The sequence below is a fragment of the Sinocyclocheilus rhinocerous genome, unplaced genomic scaffold (assembly GCF_001515625.1).
Source record: "Sinocyclocheilus rhinocerous isolate Xijiao unplaced genomic scaffold, SAMN03320098_v1.1 scaffold31, whole genome shotgun sequence".
NCBI classification, from domain to species: Eukaryota; Metazoa; Chordata; class Actinopteri; order Cypriniformes; family Cyprinidae; genus Sinocyclocheilus; species Sinocyclocheilus rhinocerous.
In genome coordinates, this window is record NW_015638575.1 from 58,412 (window position 1) to 78,830 (window position 20,419).

Consider the following 20,419-nt stretch of genomic DNA (forward strand, 5'->3'; position numbering starts at 1 on the left):
GCAGTACAGTACAACAGACCAGCAATTTTCCTCTTATATGACAAATGAATTCTGCATTTGATTACACATTTCACACACCAAACTCAGTCGCTAACACTAGCCAAAATAACCTTACAGAGCTAAAACTGATGTCCTATCCATAATGTACTCGCTAACAGACCTTTACTCCAGTTTCTACCCTGTTATCATTTTCAGAAGGACTCAGATACGGTTTGTTTAACATCTGCAGCTGTGTCACACAGCACAGGAAAGTCTGTGCTCTGTCTGAGGTGGTGTGTTTACGCATGTGACCGTGGACTATTGCCCTTCATGTATATATGGAAGCGTCTGAGTCGATGTGACCTTTTGAGATGCCACTCCCTTCCATTTCCTTACCCTGGAGGCTAATGGAGCTTCTTAGATACAGCCTGATTGACTCAGTCATGTTGTGAGAAAATGTAATGAGAAAATGTGAGCCTATGAGGCAATACGATCTTCATCAAGTTAATGATATTCACCATGTCCTCTAGCTGCATCTGGATCTGTCGGTGAACCTCCGCCATCTGAAAAAGCACATCCCCTTGAGAGAGAGAGATAGAAAGAGGAAATAGATTAAATTGTCACTGTAATACTTTTGCACCTGATATCAGGACACCATGCAGTCTGACAAGGGTGCAGGGAAGAGAAAAAAGGAGGTAGAGAGAAAAATAAAAACAAATGATGAACAAGATGGGCCGTCAGTCAAGCTAAAGGTGCAAGAAAGTATCTGATGAACACAATACAGTAAATTAAATAAAAACACCATAAAATATCAAATCATATTGTTTAATAATAAATAAATAAAAGATCACACAGAAAAAAAGTTATATTAAAATATTCTTCCAAGATGCATACCAAACAAAATAAAACAAAGTATTCAATGGAAACAGTAAAAGCATATTGCAAGTGCATGTTTAATAAACATGAGAAAACAAATCAGAAAACGTCAAAAGATGCCAAAAAGAAAATGTTGTTAGCACACAATTTTCTCATTTCAACATCATTTTGTGGTACAAGAGAGAAAAAAAAGAAGAAAATCTAAATAAAGGACAAATGAAGAGAGAAGAGGTGAATCATGCAGCCATTTCAGGCGTGTGTGTTGTGTTGTGTTGTGTCGGGGTACCTACATGCTGCCTCTTCTGTTTAGGCAATGCATTGTAAAAAAAAAAAAAAATAAAGGAACAAAAGACCTGGTTTGAGCAGGAACAAAATTACAGAAGACCTTAAGACAGTGTGAAAGAGAGAAAGAGTGAGAAGCTACCCAGGGCGAATGAGTCAAATCTCAAACACTAAATGCATAAATAACACAGGCCAGAGAGCTGCACTAGTCTCATGAACACAATATCAAAGCAGTGTTTCCTACACCACTATTTGCTGCTGAATCCATAACGGCACAGTGAAAGAATAAGCCACACAGCGCAGTGATTTACAGTGATTTTATAACACCCATGTTTAATTAATAAATCATTTGTGTCATTAATATGAATAATATTATTAATAATAATTAAAATTATAATAATACATTTTTTATAAGTTTTATCATATTAATTATTATTATTGTTATTGTTATTCATTGTTACAAAATATCTAATTCAAATAAATGCTGTTGAGCTATTCATCAAATAGTCCTGATATTACTTTTTTTTACTGTATTTTTGATTAATTGTTATATTGCTATTTTACAATGGCTATGAATTTAAATCTTTAAATTCTATCAGAATTTAAAGTCTGAACTATAATTTTATAACTTGTATTTTGAGTTGTGAGCTTGCAATCTATAAATAGTCTAAATCACATATTAATGACTCTTACAAGTCAGTTCTTTTAAGCATGTTAAAAAAAAAGTAATATTGCTTATATAGTAAGTGTTTTTTTTTTCTTTCAATTTCATCATATCAGCCACAGTGGGTTCAAGTACAAACGTCTGGCTGCTGAAATATTGCTTATGTTTTTACCTAGTGCAAGGGTCTTAAAATGACACAAGTGTTTTTGAAGGCCATAAAAGCTCAAACTGGCTGGTGGTGGCATCATTGTAGTTGTGCTAGTAAATTTTTAAGTCATATTAAGTTATCAAAGCTGCCCTAAAACAAAACTTTCATTCATTACATTAGTACGTCAATGCACATTTCCATAGGGACAGAAATAATTATAGGGTGCTGAGACATTTTCCTTCCATTCATCCATCAAACTCTTGTCTAACTCTGCATTAACCAGGTTTAAACTGGCTTAATAAAATGATTAAATGGAATAACAAAAAAATGCACACACAGTATGTAACACAGAGAGCAGTATCAGCGCAGACACTTTGAAAAGACAAGGCACTTACACAACTTTTCTGGTGTAAATTAACAATGACAGACGTACATGTACTCGCATGACATCCAATGGGCATGACGTCTCTCTCTACCTCCTGAACTGGTAATAAACGCAAGGCATTCTCCATGTATAGGGGTGTGTAAGTCAAGGCAAAGTGAATGATAGCTCAAATTGTGCAGCCTGTTATTTTCTATATCACTACATATTAAATACCTTCATTACACACTCATTCATATTTGAAATCCATGCACGTCCCTCATAAATCTGAGCTACTGAGCCACACAGTGCGTTTCATAAAGCGTGACCCTGCCTGTCTTTGAATCCTTCATGCCTGACCCAGTACAACTGCACCAGCCTGCAGTACATATCTAATCAAGCCTTCCTCTTAAGCCCTGCCTTCTGAGAAATAGAGGGACAGTCCGTTTTATTCAGTCGTTTCAGTTCAAGGTCGGCAGAGGCCATCCAACCAGTAACATCCATCGAAACAGAGATTAATAAGGGTGGATATGCACACACACATTACACATATGCTGATCTTGCTGTACCCAAATTCAGTCTATAATTTTCGTAATGGAAAGAAGAAAAGAGTATCGCAGGAAAAGGGGAACAGGCATGAACATGACACTTTCTAAGATACCAAACAAGAATACCCACTTTTGTCCAATAGGAAATCATTATTCAGGAAGAAATTGATTAGATATGATAGTAATGCACACAATATCAGGTGTGCAAGGGATGTTGTGATTAACAATGGGAGGGAAAAAATACAGACCTCTACAGTTGAATCTCACATTTTCAGACCTTTAGCTGAACAATCAAAGGAACATTTTATTGGTTATTCTTCATTTAAATATCTCAGATGTTTCCCCTAAAATTCCCTAGAAGAAAAAACAAGGCAATTGTCTAAATACAGTAAAGGCCTGTTCACATCAAAAACGGTTATCATAACAATAACTATAACTATAGCATTCACATCAATGCACAATAATGTTGTTTATTTTAAGTGCACACTGCAGTTATGTTGTCTGTCACTTCCTGAAAACTTTCCAAAAAATTCCCAAAAATCCTGGAAAGTTTCCAAAATTTCTGCCACCTTATATAAAATAGAGATAAAAAATAAATGTGGATAGATCATTTGGCCTTTGAGAAAGGTTCATATTGAGTTCATCTCAAAAGTCTGCAGTCACATCTGAGCACAGTTTCAGACATTATTGAGAGCTCTTCTGACAGTCTAAGCACATGTGAGAAACAACTGAAATATTAAATATCATCTGTGATATTTCTTTCCTATGGGCATCCATCAGGTTCACATAAGAGTGTATATCATCATGTAACAAGGATTCCCCTCTGCTGCTGTCCATGCCCTAGCCTCACCCTGCTGTCCCCCGTCCAGATCTCGTCTGTAGGTCGACACACTCTCATTTCCTGTCTAAGTCAGCACAATGGTCTGACAGCACACCCCGTCTTCATCCTTCCCACCCCCCATCTCTCTGCTGCAATTCAGCTGTGCTCGGCAGGGCTTTAAACCGCTTAGCAGTAATCAGCACGGATCACAACATCTGCAACGTTGAAAGACTTAAACATATTGTTGTCTGCTCTTAAAGGGCCGAATCAATTAGGATACACTCTGAAGAAACACTGTGGCATCTAGTCAGCACCCTGTGCCTTAAAAAAAATGTTGTCTTGTTTGATGAAAACATCAATTATCAATAAATTATTTCAATAAAGCACTGAGTATTTAGTAAGGAATAACTACAAAAAGATAAAGAGCTTAAAATAAAAATGATTTTTGATTTGCAGTGCACAGGTATAGTCAAACTGAAGCAGCTTTCGCAAACCCATTTTATTTTCATAAAATGATGCCCTGCAGATGGGGGGAAATAGGACATTTTGGACACAAAGAATTTGTTCCCACGACTTATTAATTAGTTCCCTCATTGCCCATTATTTAACTTAATTAAAATGAGGAAACATAGCCATGATTTCATTAAAATGAGGGAATGAATAATGGCCACGAATAAAGTAAAACCAGGAAATTAATTAATACAACATGGCCAGGGTTTAACTAAAATGAGGGAACAAATCAGTACAATGTGGCCACGATTTAACTAAAACAAGGGAACAAAGAAATGAAATGTGGCCACAAATTAATAAATCGTGGGAATTAATTCTTAATTTGTGGCCACAATATCTAGTTTTTCTTCAGCATGCAGGGCTCCAGCCTTTTTAAAAAAAAATTAAACAGGATATATGAAAAGAATAAAAACTTGATTGGATTGTAAAGTGTCCTTTTCATACTAGAATACAAAACCTTTACGTGGTTCACCAAAAAAAACAAAGAACTATCAACAGTCAAGGATGATGGAGTTTTACAGTGGTATAATTTGTATGACACTGTAGAGTCTCAGTGGGTCAACCTAACCTTTCCAGAGAGAGCAAAAGAGAGAGAAAACCTACTTATTGGAAGGAAAAGGTTGCTACTCTCTATTTTTATCTTTGTTTTCTTTTTCCTTTTCCATTCTTCTGTTGTCCTGTCTCTTATTAAACTAGCTCAACTCTCCTCTCCATCTCTTGTTCTTCTCAAATTATTTCACTCTTTCTGTGACCTTGGTAGAAGTAATAAACATCAATACTGAGGGAATTATACAGCACACAGATGGATGTGATAAACTTAAGCACATTTGGACTGAAGTCTCCTCCACTGAATTCTCCGATACACTTTGCTGCAGAACTTGTATCATTAAATATGATATAAACCTGCAGTGCATGGCTCTTTCGTTCCGCTGTGCTCACATATGGCTGTATATCTATAGGTAGAACAAACAAAACAGTCAAAATGATCCACATGCTTCAATATAATCATCCAGTCGTATCTGAAACCGTAAAAGTCAGTGACCCAAGACGAAATGCTGTGACGCCTCATTGAGCTTGAAACCCCAAGGCCTAAATAATTCTTCTTTGGTCATTATTTGTGGCAGAGGACTGTATACATAACTATTCGAGAGCAGCTGATGAGATCATAATGGAGATTGATTACTGCAGCAGAACAAATTCAGGGAGGGGGCCTGTCGGTTGGATGTGCTGGGCAGCCAAATTCATTTGACGATCAAATATAGTAACATTGTTATCATTCACTGGGACCTACAGGTGGCAAAATAATGAATCCTACTATTGTGAAGTCATAGCTCGTGAATATTAATTATGAAACATTTATTTCTGTTCCAAAACCTAGTGAGCAAGTAAATCTCATAATCTCATAACTACACACTTTCTGCAGGAAGCAACTTTGTGCACCATACAAATAGTGCACAGGAGACAACTAATTCTAGTTGATATTGGCATTAGCATGTTGCTAAGCTAACAATATGACAGTCTATTGAGCATAAAAATACTTCATAAACAAAAATTTAGTAACATAGTATGTCATAGTTAACAAATATATTTAAAAATCAATCATTTTTAAGTATTGATTCATCACAATGCATTTTGGGATTGTCTTCTCTGCAAAGAATACCTTTAGTGCTGCCTTTGATTATGGCCAAATAAGAAGTATTTTAGACCTCTTGAGACCGATTACATTGTCAGCGCACCTATGATGTCTTAAAATACTGTCTAGGTTTTGGACGTTTTGGAAGGCTTACACAAATAGATGTACCAAAACACATAAATGCATTAATATTTATGAGCAAAGCCTTCTCTAAAGCAAGACTCATTAATTTGCCTATCTGTGAGAGGATGAAATGCTCTTAAAAGAATGTTCTCCAAAAGCTAATCTGATGCCACAGTGGTGGATCCATTTCCAAGCGATCTTCTGTTTGCGATGGCATCTGCACCAGCAATTATCAGCTCTGTGATTCATTCCTCAGAGGTGTTTGAGCCATTTGCTGTTTTTGTAAGTGTGCTTTGTTTGTGCGTGGAGCGAGAGATACCCAGAGGGTGAGACAATGGTTTTCAGTTTGGTGAGGAAACACTCAAAACATGTTATGACACTACAAATCCCACTTACATGGAGTGAAAATGAAACTTTGTCTGTGCCAACCTGCTGCTGCGCTCCTAACATCAGGATGGAGTCAATTACATAATAAAGTGCTATTTCTACGCTTCCTGTGGTGAGCTGGAATTGAAGGTTTGAGAATAGAGAGAGAGAAACAGCTGTGTATATCCATATAGAAGAATATTCCCACTGTTTATAAATGTCTTGTTGAATGCTTATTTTGTTTTTATTTGTATTTCATTTTATGCTATTCTATTACATTTGGTTTTATTGTATGTTCTGCATGTCAGAACACATCAACCCTATTAACCACTGCTGTAGAATATTTTGTTACAATGTCTGTACTGTCATTATTTATTTATATATATATATATATATATATGTATATAAATGTACATATATATCCGGCTCCTACAAGTGTTAAAAGAACTGTTTTTATTTTTTCTCGGGTTAAAATGATCATTATTCAGCATGGTCAGAAAAGGCTAATAGTTTTGCAGACATACCCCATTTATCTTCAATGTAAATTAATCTAATGAGGGATTTAGCCTTCAGGCTATTCTCCAAACATAAAAAAACATGCATTGTGATGTGCCACAGTAGCGAAGAAGCTAAACATACAAAGTCTCAATGCTTGGACTGGAAATCTGATCTGTGAGGCATATTTTGAGGGATTTATTTGAATCAGACCGGATGTGTTGCTGGAGCATTTCAGTTTGCACCAAGATTTGCCAGCATTAATTATTCAAACACCCCAGAGTTATTTTGTGACTACAGCAAGAGCAAGATGCTCACAGATGCAATTAATCGTGTTAGAGAACACAGTTGCCTTTCTGAAAATATTTGTGCTCAAGCGAGAATATACAGGATTTAGACTAATTATCAGCATAAATGGTTGTAATTTGACAGAAAACTCCCAAAGCTAAAACTACAAACGTGAGAAGACGACGACCTACTGGTATCACACAGCCATGATGACTGATACCCATATTTGGGCAGGGGGAACAGGAAGCTGTTTAGTATTCCACACACTCGTGAAGCATTGAAGAGGAAGACGGGGGAAGCTGTTTTTGGAAACACTGACATCACCAAGGAGGCATTCTGGGACTCTAAATTCACAACACGGGCTGTATTCACATTACTCTTGCTCTCTCATCCTCTCTCTAGCGGAACTTCTCCTGTTAAGGCAAGTGTTTCATCTATTTTTAGCTCATGGCTCCCTCTCTCTCCTCAGGCCGGCTGCGTTCCTGCATCAGTGCGTGGGCTGACTGCAGGCGGTGGGTGATGTGATATGCACAAGTGCTGCATTGAAGAATCACTGCACATCTCTTCACAGCAGGAGACTGTGAGTTATTCAGAGTTGAGGATGCGTTGAAGAGGAAGACAACGGCACTTAATGAAATCCCACCATTATCCAGTATCCTGAGAGCAAAGCTCTTGCAATGATATAACGTAATTTCATACATTTTGATCACTTCCGCTCATTCCATTTTATAACTGGTCACTTCCTGAGATTTGACATCATTGTAGGTGCTAATCTAGTCCTGCTTACACTTGGTGTTCACATTCATCTCAGGTGATTCAATGTGTTCTGATGAATCACATTTGACATCTGGTTGTAACCATTTAACCAATCAGTTGACACCATTTTGTAAATCAAATAGTCAGTGGATTGCATGAATGACTAGTTGACTTATCATTCTTAAAGCGATATGTCAGGTACAAAAAAAAAGGTACAAAAATCCTGTATTTGCATTTTTTATTCAGCTTTTCTTTTTTGAAACAGTCTCAACAGACAAATTCCATTCGAAAATGTAACTGATTTTTTTTTTTGTTCTGAACTTTTGTTTTGTTTTTTGTTCTGGTATGATCAGGCCTTCAGTGGGGTCCAGTGTTATTTTGGAGGCCAACATTTTTCAAAATATCTTCTATTTGTGTTCTACAGAAAAAATAAATATATAGCCTTTGTGACATGAGGGCAAGAAAATGGCAGAATGTTCATTTTTGGGTGAACTATCCCTTTAAGAAAATTCTGTCTTAAACAGCATCTTAAACTGTCAAAAAACAGTGTGAGATGCAATGCAATCTGAAAGATTAATTCATTTTTATTTGAAAATATACAAAATAAATATTAAAATAAATATATAATATTATATAATATAATATAAATAAATACAAATAAAAGAAAACAGGCCTATTCTACATACATAAACAAGTCAACTGCACTAGGCTGTTGGACAACAAGTCGACACCCATAAGCAATAACACAAGTGCACACACACCTCAGGCACGTGAACTGTTCTACCCATTAAGCTTCTGATCGTACATTATTAATGCATATGTGGCCTCTTTTGTGCAACATCCTTTAAAACCCTTCGGTTCATCTCAGAGACATGCTAACAAGTCCAAGAAGACAGGAACATCTTCACATGGGGCTGACTGTGACGGGCAAAAGTGTTTGACTGAGACTGATTTTAAATATTCATGGCCATCATCATGATGGTCTGAGGCCAGTGAAGCCGCCCATCCTCAGAACTGCCTTCCTTAAAGCCAGAAATATGTCTGTATCAATTATTAACGCTGGGTTAAGAGCGTTTTATTTAAGCGCGCAGCAATCGGTTGGGTCCACATGGCTGATGGTACAGTTCCCACGTGCTTAAACGCACGCACCCTCACCCACACACAAGTCTGCATGTGTATAAATTCATAATACAGACTCAATTCTGCCTGTAGCCAAGTTGGATAAAAGTTTCCACTTCATGCCACTGATTTCTTGCTAGCTCTTTCAAAGCCTCTGAATCTAAATAACACTGACATTCAACATATACTTAAAGAACAGAGTCAGACCTGATCCTAACAAAACTCACTCAACCATGAACACACACTTCTTTGTCTTGCTCATGCAAATCAATCATAGTACTCTGAAAGCAACCAGATAAAGTATGTTTTGTGGTTATGACATGCATCTGGAGTGCTTTTGGGTCATGTGAAGGGAAAGACTCAGTGGCACCTTTTATTAGTGTCGATAAAATGTAAGACAAGAACGAGACTTCAGGGAAACATAGACACATGCACAAGCAACAAACTGTCAACAAATGTGAAGCACTGCTCATTAGATACTTAAAATATAGGGATGCACCGATATTTAATCTCTGGCTGATGTTTATGATTTGGCTGTATATCCAATATCTGCTGCTACTATAAATAATACATATTTGCATATATTAGGCCAATATGGCGTCAACATATCATCCATCCCTAGTAAAAGCTGCATTATGATTCTGATGTAGTTCTCTCATGCTTGACATTCATTGTAAAAGAACAGGCGCAGACAGCTGACATGAGCATTACTGGAACAGCTGTAAAAACATTAGGTAATCAATACATGCATGCACACACACATTAAATGCACTATTGAGAGAGGGGAGAGTATAATGATGTCTGACTTATGTAACACTTGAATACAAAACAACTGAACAGCAAAATACATTTTAGCACACAAACAACTACTTGTTTGGGTCACACCCACTTTATTTACAAAAACCCACTATTTTTGTATTAATTTATGTTTATTTCTTGTCACTGTCATAATAACATAAATCATTCCTGATATCTTCCACAATAGCAGTATAGTAAAATATCTTTTGATGGACATATTCTAGTATCAGAGGGAATAAATGGCATACCACCCAGCCTTATTCATTTTTGAAGATTAAAATATATATTTTCTGCATAATCGTGAAGGTACAAAACAAACACAGACATGCTTTAATTTGACTAGTGATGAAAAAGTCTCTGGTGAAAAGGCTGAGAGACTTAAATCCTCATAAAACTTTTCTCATTAAACTTTTCATACACAGATATTGCTGCTTTTTAACAATGCTGAGACAGCAGCACTCTAGAAATAGCTCTCTTGCAGACTAAAACATAATCTCATATAAAGACTCCGCCTGGCTATACTGTTTTGATATTGAGAATGCTGGAAATCAGGCAACTAATCTCAAAAGTTGAATTCATTCAAATAATAGTCTTTTACTGATCAAATTAGAGCTCCATTGAAATTGTATTCAATGAGACACCAGCTAGTAAAATGAAAAGATGAATGCTCAGAAAACTTTTTCTGAGATGAATAATGTAAGTTTAACCAGCTTTCATGTCTCCTCTGTAAGCCTCTCCCCTCCAGTCCTCCTTTAAGAGAAAATATTTGCTGCTGCGACTGCTTTTAGAAACAGATTATGCTGTAGATTCAACAGCCAATCCCATCAAGAGTCTCACATTCCACTGAAGTCCGTCTGATTAGACTCAAACTATACCTTGAGTGAAGCACTGGACACACAACCGGACAACAAGACTTTGAGCACTGAGGCTCAAACTCAAACTATGGTCAATAAATTTCCCCTTGGAGATCAAAAAAAGTACCTAACCTGATGTAGATCAAATGAATTTCTGACTTGAATGCTCTTTTCAGCAAGATACAAATAGAATAGAACAACACTTCCTGGATAGGTAAATGGCATCGAGTTATTATTTGTATATTCTGATAAGTATTTGGTGCGCCCATTTTACTATTGGTTGCTATGGTGTTTACTTATCAGTTAGTCACTGCTACAGTAGCTACAAGGCACAGTCACTTATAAATAATGAACACACAGCAACATTTATGAGGAAAGAAAAACATTATTGTGCTGTGACTGCAGATGTGTTCTTTGAATGTCATCTCAAAAAATGCTTGAACATTAAATTTTTCATTGACATGTGAAATCATTCATGGGGCATAATTCATACAAGGGCTGGAGGGAAAACAAATGATTTGCAGATGCTTTCTTAATGCATAAAATTCATAGTGAATTCAAACATTCATTTAAAAAAAACTGTGGCAAAAACTGCCACATTAAATTTAAATATTTCAAGAACATGACTAAAGCCATTTTATGTAGTAAAGGTGGGACAGATGCCATTTGAAGCGGCATGTATGCTAAAAATACATCAACGTTTTAATATGATTTAAAGGTACAGTTAATGCGTTTACACGAATCACAATTAAAAATGGATTGTTTGTTCTAATGCACAGCGGAATTGCATAGTTTATGGTTGTGAAACAGCAAAGCAAGCAACTATAAGTTTTGCATATTTTACTGCAAAAGAATTGCACACCTAGACTGTACTGAAAATTTAAGATGCGTCGAGAATTGTTTTCCAGTCTCATCACGACTCCCTAAATCTAAAGTCCTACAGATGAACGATTTTTCATAGAGAGACATGGAAATAAGATAACAGGATAGAATGAACACAATGCAACAAATCACCAATAAGCAAATGAATGGATCTGCAGAGTGTACATTTGTACAAAGATAGTGTGTGTTATATCCAAAGATACAGTCTTAAATATGCTGTACTATGTACTCACACATCCAAAGCCATTCACACTGGAACCATAACGTTATTTTCTTTTGCAATCCCCCTCCCAAACACAGGGGGCACTGCAGCTACAGTCTATAACTCACCAAGATCCTTAGAGCCGTGACTCTCGCTGGCCAGCTCTCCCATCCGCACCAGTGCGTCGAAGTAGCCTTTTGCTGCAAATGTCACACCTGGAAACATGGAAGCATTGGGGACATAAGAATCGGGAGTGTGCTAACGTGCTAACCCGAAGCTTCCCTCAACCCACAGGTGCCGCATCTATGGAAACAGGAGTGGTGGATGGGAAAGCTTTAAGCTCTATATGTTCTATGATGGCTCGGCCAGAGAACTGGGGGAGGTGGGGGTGGAGCTTGTGATTGGTGAGCAATGAATAGCAAAAGTACCATTACTTTAAAATAAAAAACAAACAAAAAAAGCTTGATGCCCTCCAAAACTTAACATTCACATCAGATAGCACATTATTGAGAGCAATCACTCGTTTTGTGTGAGGTCCCACCACAGGGACAGCTGTGACTCTTCTGCATCACCATGGCAGAGAAGGGCTGGCTCTCAATCAGGCTCTCTCGGAGCCAGAAGATCACGGCAGTTTAGTGAGTGCTTCTGACAGTGCCAAGAAGCACAAAGTGTCTTGGAACTTAGGACCAGAAGGTACTGAGCAAGTGGTTAGCAAAGGTTAGCATGTTCTGCCTTGAATTCATCATTTTAAAACGGTTAAAATCAGGTAAGAAACCAACACAGCATATTTAATTTGATGCAAATATGAAGTGAGACTGATTTTAAATATTCATGGCCATCATCATGATGGTCTGAGGCCAGTGAAGCCGCCCATCCTCAGAACTGCCTTCCTTAAAGCCAGAAATATGTCTGTATCAATTATTAACGCTGGGTTAAGAGCGTTTTATTTAAGCGCGCAGCAATCGGTTGGGTCCACATGGCTGATGGTACAGTTCCCACGTGCTTAAACGCACGCACCCTCACCCACACACAAGTCTGCATGTGTATAAATTCATAATACAGACTCAATTCTGCCTGTAGCCAAGTTGGATAAAAGTTTCCACTTCATGCCACTGATTTCTTGCTAGCTCTTTCAAAGCCTCTGAATCTAAATAACACTGACATTCAACATATACTTAAAGAACAGAGTCAGACCTGATCCTAACAAAACTCACTCAACCATGAACACACACTTCTTTGTCTTGCTCATGCAAATCAATCATAGTACTCTGAAAGCAACCAGATAAAGTATGTTTTGTGGTTATGACATGCATCTGGAGTGCTTTTGGGTCATGTGAAGGGAAAGACTCAGTGGCACCTTTTATTAGTGTCGATAAAATGTAAGACAAGAACGAGACTTCAGGGAAACATAGACACATGCACAAGCAACAAACTGTCAACAAATGTGAAGCACTGCTCATTAGATACTTAAAATATAGGGATGCACCGATATTTAATCTCTGGCTGATGTTTATGATTTGGCTGTATATCCAATATCTGCTGCTACTATAAATAATACATATTTGCATATATTAGGCCAATATGGCGTCAACATATCATCCATCCCTAGTAAAAGCTGCATTATGATTCTGATGTAGTTCTCTCATGCTTGACATTCATTGTAAAAGAACAGGCGCAGACAGCTGACATGAGCATTACTGGAACAGCTGTAAAAACATTAGGTAATCAATACATGCATGCACACACACATTAAATGCACTATTGAGAGAGGGGAGAGTATAATGATGTCTGACTTATGTAACACTTGAATACAAAACAACTGAACAGCAAAATACATTTTAGCACACAAACAACTACTTGTTTGGGTCACACCCACTTTATTTACAAAAACCCACTATTTTTGTATTAATTTATGTTTATTTCTTGTCACTGTCATAATAACATAAATCATTCCTGATATCTTCCACAATAGCAGTATAGTAAAATATCTTTTGATGGACATATTCTAGTATCAGAGGGAATAAATGGCATACCACCCAGCCTTATTCATTTTTGAAGATTAAAATATATATTTTCTGCATAATCGTGAAGGTACAAAACAAACACAGACATGCTTTAATTTGACTAGTGATGAAAAAGTCTCTGGTGAAAAGGCTGAGAGACTTAAATCCTCATAAAACTTTTCTCATTAAACTTTTCATACACAGATATTGCTGCTTTTTAACAATGCTGAGACAGCAGCACTCTAGAAATAGCTCTCTTGCAGACTAAAACATAATCTCATATAAAGACTCCGCCTGGCTATACTGTTTTGATATTGAGAATGCTGGAAATCAGGCAACTAATCTCAAAAGTTGAATTCATTCAAATAATAGTCTTTTACTGATCAAATTAGAGCTCCATTGAAATTGTATTCAATGAGACACCAGCTAGTAAAATGAAAAGATGAATGCTCAGAAAACTTTTTCTGAGATGAATAATGTAAGTTTAACCAGCTTTCATGTCTCCTCTGTAAGCCTCTCCCCTCCAGTCCTCCTTTAAGAGAAAATATTTGCTGCTGCGACTGCTTTTAGAAACAGATTATGCTGTAGATTCAACAGCCAATCCCATCAAGAGTCTCACATTCCACTGAAGTCCGTCTGATTAGACTCAAACTATACCTTGAGTGAAGCACTGGACACACAACCGGACAACAAGACTTTGAGCACTGAGGCTCAAACTCAAACTATGGTCAATAAATTTCCCCTTGGAGATCAAAAAAAGTACCTAACCTGATGTAGATCAAATGAATTTCTGACTTGAATGCTCTTTTCAGCAAGATACAAATAGAATAGAACAACACTTCCTGGATAGGTAAATGGCATCGAGTTATTATTTGTATATTCTGATAAGTATTTGGTGCGCCCATTTTACTATTGGTTGCTATGGTGTTTACTTATCAGTTAGTCACTGCTACAGTAGCTACAAGGCACAGTCACTTATAAATAATGAACACACAGCAACATTTATGAGGAAAGAAAAACATTATTGTGCTGTGACTGCAGATGTGTTCTTTGAATGTCATCTCAAAAAATGCTTGAACATTAAATTTTTCATTGACATGTGAAATCATTCATGGGGCATAATTCATACAAGGGCTGGAGGGAAAACAAATGATTTGCAGATGCTTTCTTAATGCATAAAATTCATAGTGAATTCAAACATTCATTTAAAAAAAACTGTGGCAAAAACTGCCACATTAAATTTAAATATTTCAAGAACATGACTAAAGCCATTTTATGTAGTAAAGGTGGGACAGATGCCATTTGAAGCGGCATGTATGCTAAAAATACATCAACGTTTTAATATGATTTAAAGGTACAGTTAATGCGTTTACACGAATCACAATTAAAAATGGATTGTTTGTTCTAATGCACAGCGGAATTGCATAGTTTATGGTTGTGAAACAGCAAAGCAAGCAACTATAAGTTTTGCATATTTTACTGCAAAAGAATTGCACACCTAGACTGTACTGAAAATTTAAGATGCGTCGAGAATTGTTTTCCAGTCTCATCACGACTCCCTAAATCTAAAGTCCTACAGATGAACGATTTTTCATAGAGAGACATGGAAATAAGATAACAGGATAGAATGAACACAATGCAACAAATCACCAATAAGCAAATGAATGGATCTGCAGAGTGTACATTTGTACAAAGATAGTGTGTGTTATATCCAAAGATACAGTCTTAAATATGCTGTACTATGTACTCACACATCCAAAGCCATTCACACTGGAACCATAACGTTATTTTCTTTTGCAATCCCCCTCCCAAACACAGGGGGCACTGCAGCTACAGTCTATAACTCACCAAGATCCTTAGAGCCGTGACTCTCGCTGGCCAGCTCTCCCATCCGCACCAGTGCGTCGAAGTAGCCTTTTGCTGCAAATGTCACACCTGGAAACATGGAAGCATTGGGGACATAAGAATCGGGAGTGTGCTAACGTGCTAACCCGAAGCTTCCCTCAACCCACAGGTGCCGCATCTATGGAAAAAGGAGTGGTGGATGGGAAAGCTTTAAGCTCTATATGTTCTATGATGGCTCGGCCAGAGAACTGGGGGAGGTGGGGGTGGAGCTTGTGATTGGTGAGCAATGAATAGCAAAAGTACCATTACTTTAAAATAAAAAAACAAGTAAAAAGCTTGATACCCTCCAAAACTTAGCATTCACATCAGATAGCACATTACTGAGAGCAATGGGACAGCTGTGGCTCTTCTGCATCACCAGGGCAGAGAAGGGCTAGCTCTCAATCAGGCTCTCTCGAAGCCAGAGGATCACGGCAGGACAGTGCCAAGAAGCAAAAAATGTCTTGGAGCACAATGAAATTTAGAACCAGAAGGTACTGAGCAAGTGTTTAGCGAAGGTTAGCATGCATAGCAGTAGAATAAGCCAATGTGACTTCATAATTTTAAAATCAAGTAACTGTTAAAATCAGGTAAGAATCCTACAGACTAACACAGCATATTTATTTTGATGCAAATGTAAAAAGTTGTGAGGGATAGAAGTACATCCAATTTGTTAATGTCACATCCGATATTCAGATAATGTTTTTGAGGGGTTTGAAGTATGCAAACAAAGAATTTTGTCTTTTAATTTTACAAAGTAACTCAAAGTTAAATATAAACAGGCCTTCCTGAAAAACACAGACTTTTGAGAAACAACTTAAAATAAATGAGTACATTTCACTAATAATATTAAATTCACTGTGTCATAGATTAAATAATTTAGGAGATTTTACATTATTTATTCAGGTAGATTCCATTAAAAAAAAATCAAGACCTAAACTACTCAAAAATATTATGTGTAATATTGTTACCATAGCACATAATATTTTACAGTTTAGGAATGCTACATCTGTTCCAATACTGGATTGCCCATTATTGGAAAAGTAATTTAATTTTTACATTTTAGATTACATTTGTCGCCATCTAACTTTGGCATTAATCAGTAAAAAACTAAAATTTAATAACACTGTAAAACACTTTATCTTTAGCAAATCTAAAAATCAATATTACTTTTTTATACTGTACTTTACATTTTATAACATTTGATTTTAGTGTTTTATTTTTAATTTATTTAGACAAAATAATGTAGCATTTAATATCAGCCATAAAATTAAAACCAGCTTATCTGTATCAGAGTTACACAATTCTGTACCAGAATTTTAGTATTGGTGCATCCCTGTCTAATTCATTACACAGTGAAAGTACGCAAGCATTGCATTCTCAGCATTGCCACATGTACTTGTGTTGTAAGATCTGCTTCTGGCCTCTGATATTTTGAACGAACTGTTGTACTTCTATCCTTAACAGCTTTGTTGACATTCACATCAAATTCAATATGCCATATGACCATCCCAGTTCAACGCAGTGGGAGCGTTTGGGTGGAGGTGGTAAGGCTACACCAATGGCAGCCCAATTCCGTATGAATGTACAGACTTATTTGCTAGTGTCCGCACAAATCCCAGGCTCAGGATAAGGTGCGTCCTGGTTGTGAGGGATTAGAGGGGGAAATCTAGGGGCTTTGGTGCTCCAGCGGTTAGGCTGAGTGGTGAGGGGTAAAGGAGCGAGAGAGGCAGCAGAAGGAAAGAGGATTACAGAGGTCTGAAAAATAGGATAGAAAGTCTCTCCAACCAACTCTTAGGAAACATTGATCAGCCACAGGAGACAATCCGAAGTTAAAAACCACAGAAAATGCCAATCTAGACCCAGTTATCACATGGCAATTTTGTATGTGATATTCTCGAGCTTAGTGCAGACAGAAGTCTCCAATTTTAAGGTCTTTGGTCTCTAATTATTCTTATTCTAATTTTTTTAACCTCCTAACCCTTTCAATCCTTCATTTCTAAGAGTTCTCCAACACTTCCAAGAAAAAGGCAAAGGAGGACTTTAGGCTTAACAGCTGCTTATGCACAAGACATCTCAACATAATCATGTACTCTAGGGCACGCAAATGGACCTCCAAAAATCTCAAGCTACTGTTGAACAATTGCAGCCAATGTTTATTTTTATTTTGTACTATGCCATTTTAATGATCTATTAGTTTTACTATTGGTTTCTTGCATTTACCAAGCAGCCCAAAAACTTGTAAATGCCCAGTGGCCACCATCTGCACTAGTCATTAGTGGGTACTGTGGAGGGTTTCCACTCTGCTGCCTGCAAGACCTGGCATATTTACAACTCAAGCAAATCCCCTTGATGGATTCTGTGAACCTTCGTAGCTGCAGCCAAGGCTGATCTGCAAGGATGGGAGCACAAATCTCACTCAAGTTGGGTCTATTTTTAACCTTATCTATCAGACTTCACACTCTCGCACACATACACACACTCTCGCGGTCTACCCTCTAGAGCGTTGGTGTTTTTCTTGTATTTTCTGCCTCATAAAATATTAGATGAAGTCTGGAATGGTGAGGAAAGTGATTGGTTCTCTGCAGTACTTGGCACAGTGCAACTCTACAGAGATTCGATGCTCATTCTACAGCTTCTGCCCTGTCTGTGGAGCTAAACTGAACACATGAAATCTGTATGCATTATACCCTGAGATCAGACAATGTGGCAGCATTATTTACCTGAATATAACGCAAATCCCATTGGTTTAGCATCTGTTTAAAACTGTAGAACACCCTAACAATGTGTACTAACCAGAAGCAATGCAATAAAAGGGACAAGTGATTTAAAAGTTCTTTCATATTAATCAGAACTTTCCTATCCAGCCACGATCACGACTTATCTGTTTAATCTGCTGTTGTTGTTGTTGTTTTTCTATTTCTACGGCCTCGTGCCAAGTAAACCTCACCCAGACTGAAATCTCACTGGACCGAAATACTACTCCTCATACATATTAAACATCAAATATGGATGAAGAGAGACTGTGGAAGTAGTAGTAGTAAAAAAATATAGTAATCGGCTTTGGTTTGGTTTGGTTGTTTTGTTTTCGTGTTCGGTATACACAGATAAACTGCTTGTCGTCTTGTTGCGTCGCACCTGGTTAGAATTTGTCATGGAAAGCAGTTTTTTCAATAGTGTTACATGTTAAAAATGAGACATTGTTAGTCAATTATTATTCTCAGAATAAAGCATTGTGGAAGAAAGAGGCGATGCAGAAAAGGACGTTTAATCGTTGCTCTGAACACCAGATACCCGTGCTACCTAGTGTTGTTTTTGCCATACTTCGTCCTCCTTGTAGTGACGTATCATTCTTGTCCTCAATATACATCTTTCATGTTCCCTTTTTCGCTCCCTCCGTGGGACTGTGTCTGCTCCCAAAGCTCTCTCTGGCCTATTTACGCCTGTCCTCTGTTCCATTTTACTCTCCCTTTCTCCCAGTGCATATTTTTGCTCAGAAACGTCTACGTCTTTGTCCTTGCCCAGTCAACATCTCAAAAAAACACACATGAAGGTCCGCACATATAACAGAAATACATCATCGAATTGTCATTGGTTACACATATGTGACAGCTCTGGAGATGCAACATGCATGAACCGAATGGATGTTTAGGGGGTTTCAGGGTGCAAATGGATTTAGACATGTAACATTCTATGACATCTTCACTACGAGGGAACAGGAAGTCTTCCGCCCCACAAACAAAAACATTAATTCTTAACAAACATTCAACAAACATTTAAACAACATTCTACTAGAGTTCTATGCAAGAATTTGAGTTTTATATTAGCAATAACAAATCCCAGATGCTATTCAGAAAGGTGTATGTGACCAAGGAGTGGCGCTCTCTGTAGCCATGAATTTCAAGCAGTATCTTCTCATAAATTAAAGCAGACCAATGAAACAAGAGCTTGAATAGCTGGCTCATTGCCTGCAAGAGTGATAAAGAACAAACCACTGATGTACTCACTGGAGAGGGCCTTCTCGTAAGTCTTCCCCATGGCAACAAAGTTCCTTAAGCAAGGGTTGAACTGCTCCATGATGGACTGAAACAGAAATAGCACAGCTTTAGTCAGCACAACAGCAGCAGTCACCATTTAGCAGTCATTCTCACCACTACCAAGAACACCAATGGGACAAACACAATGGCAAGTCACATCTCATAAGGATGCAGAAAATTAAACATCTGTTTCTAAGTCTACATTACAATAAAGTGTCTGTCTGTTGGGGATACGTGTGGATATGAAGATGCAGTACAGTGCAGATACCACGTAAAGATGGGTAGAGAGAGAAAGAGCGAGTCAGACTTTTCTCACGCCCCCACTTTTCAGGACACTCTCATTAGTGAGACTTGGAGGGCATCGTGCCAGTTGGGATTTGTTGTTCCTTTGTTGCTGGTGGGCACAGAATTGTGGGAGTATGTGGAGATCTACCCACAGCCTGACTCACCTAATCCAAAATTAAGAGTTGCCCTTTAAAATCTATTCATTTCTGCTGAAACTCCTCATTGAGAAGACCTCTTCTTATTCTCAAAAGAGCTTTGCTGGTCCATTCAGAGTTAAATCTCTTGCTATATCGCGACCTGACAAATTTGTTCTGAGAACATTTTCCCCAGAGTCACATTGTTCCTGTTTCTACAGGCTTTATCACGGCTTTGAAAATAACAGGACAGCATATAAAAGGACTGAGGAAGGGTTCAAAAAGAGTATACCAGAAGACAAGACAGTTATGAAGAACAGAGGATGTACAAAAAAAAACAAGCAATAAAGCACTGTACAATACAAATACTGT

At 37.5% G+C, this 20,419-nt stretch overlaps 1 protein-coding gene across 6 annotated transcripts in view; it reads right to left on the minus strand.

The window, feature by feature from the left end:
- Positions 1–20,419, minus strand: part of LOC107749842 (brain-specific angiogenesis inhibitor 1-associated protein 2-like) — a 51,890-nt gene that overhangs the window by 20,010 nt on the left and 11,461 nt on the right. For 3 of the 6 annotated variants that reach the window (XM_016565035.1, XM_016565030.1, XM_016565034.1), the window contains exons 2-5: positions 19,599–19,674; positions 15,556–15,642; positions 1,146–1,157; positions 498–559 (exon numbers count right to left, since the gene is read on the minus strand). In XM_016565035.1, coding sequence (XP_016420521.1) covers positions 498–559; positions 1,146–1,157; positions 15,556–15,642; positions 19,599–19,674 — 237 coding nt within the window. The remainder of the gene's footprint in view (positions 1–497; positions 560–1,145; positions 1,158–15,555; positions 15,643–19,598; positions 19,675–20,419) is intronic. The other 3 variants (XM_016565032.1, XM_016565031.1, XM_016565033.1) reach the window with 3 other exon arrangements.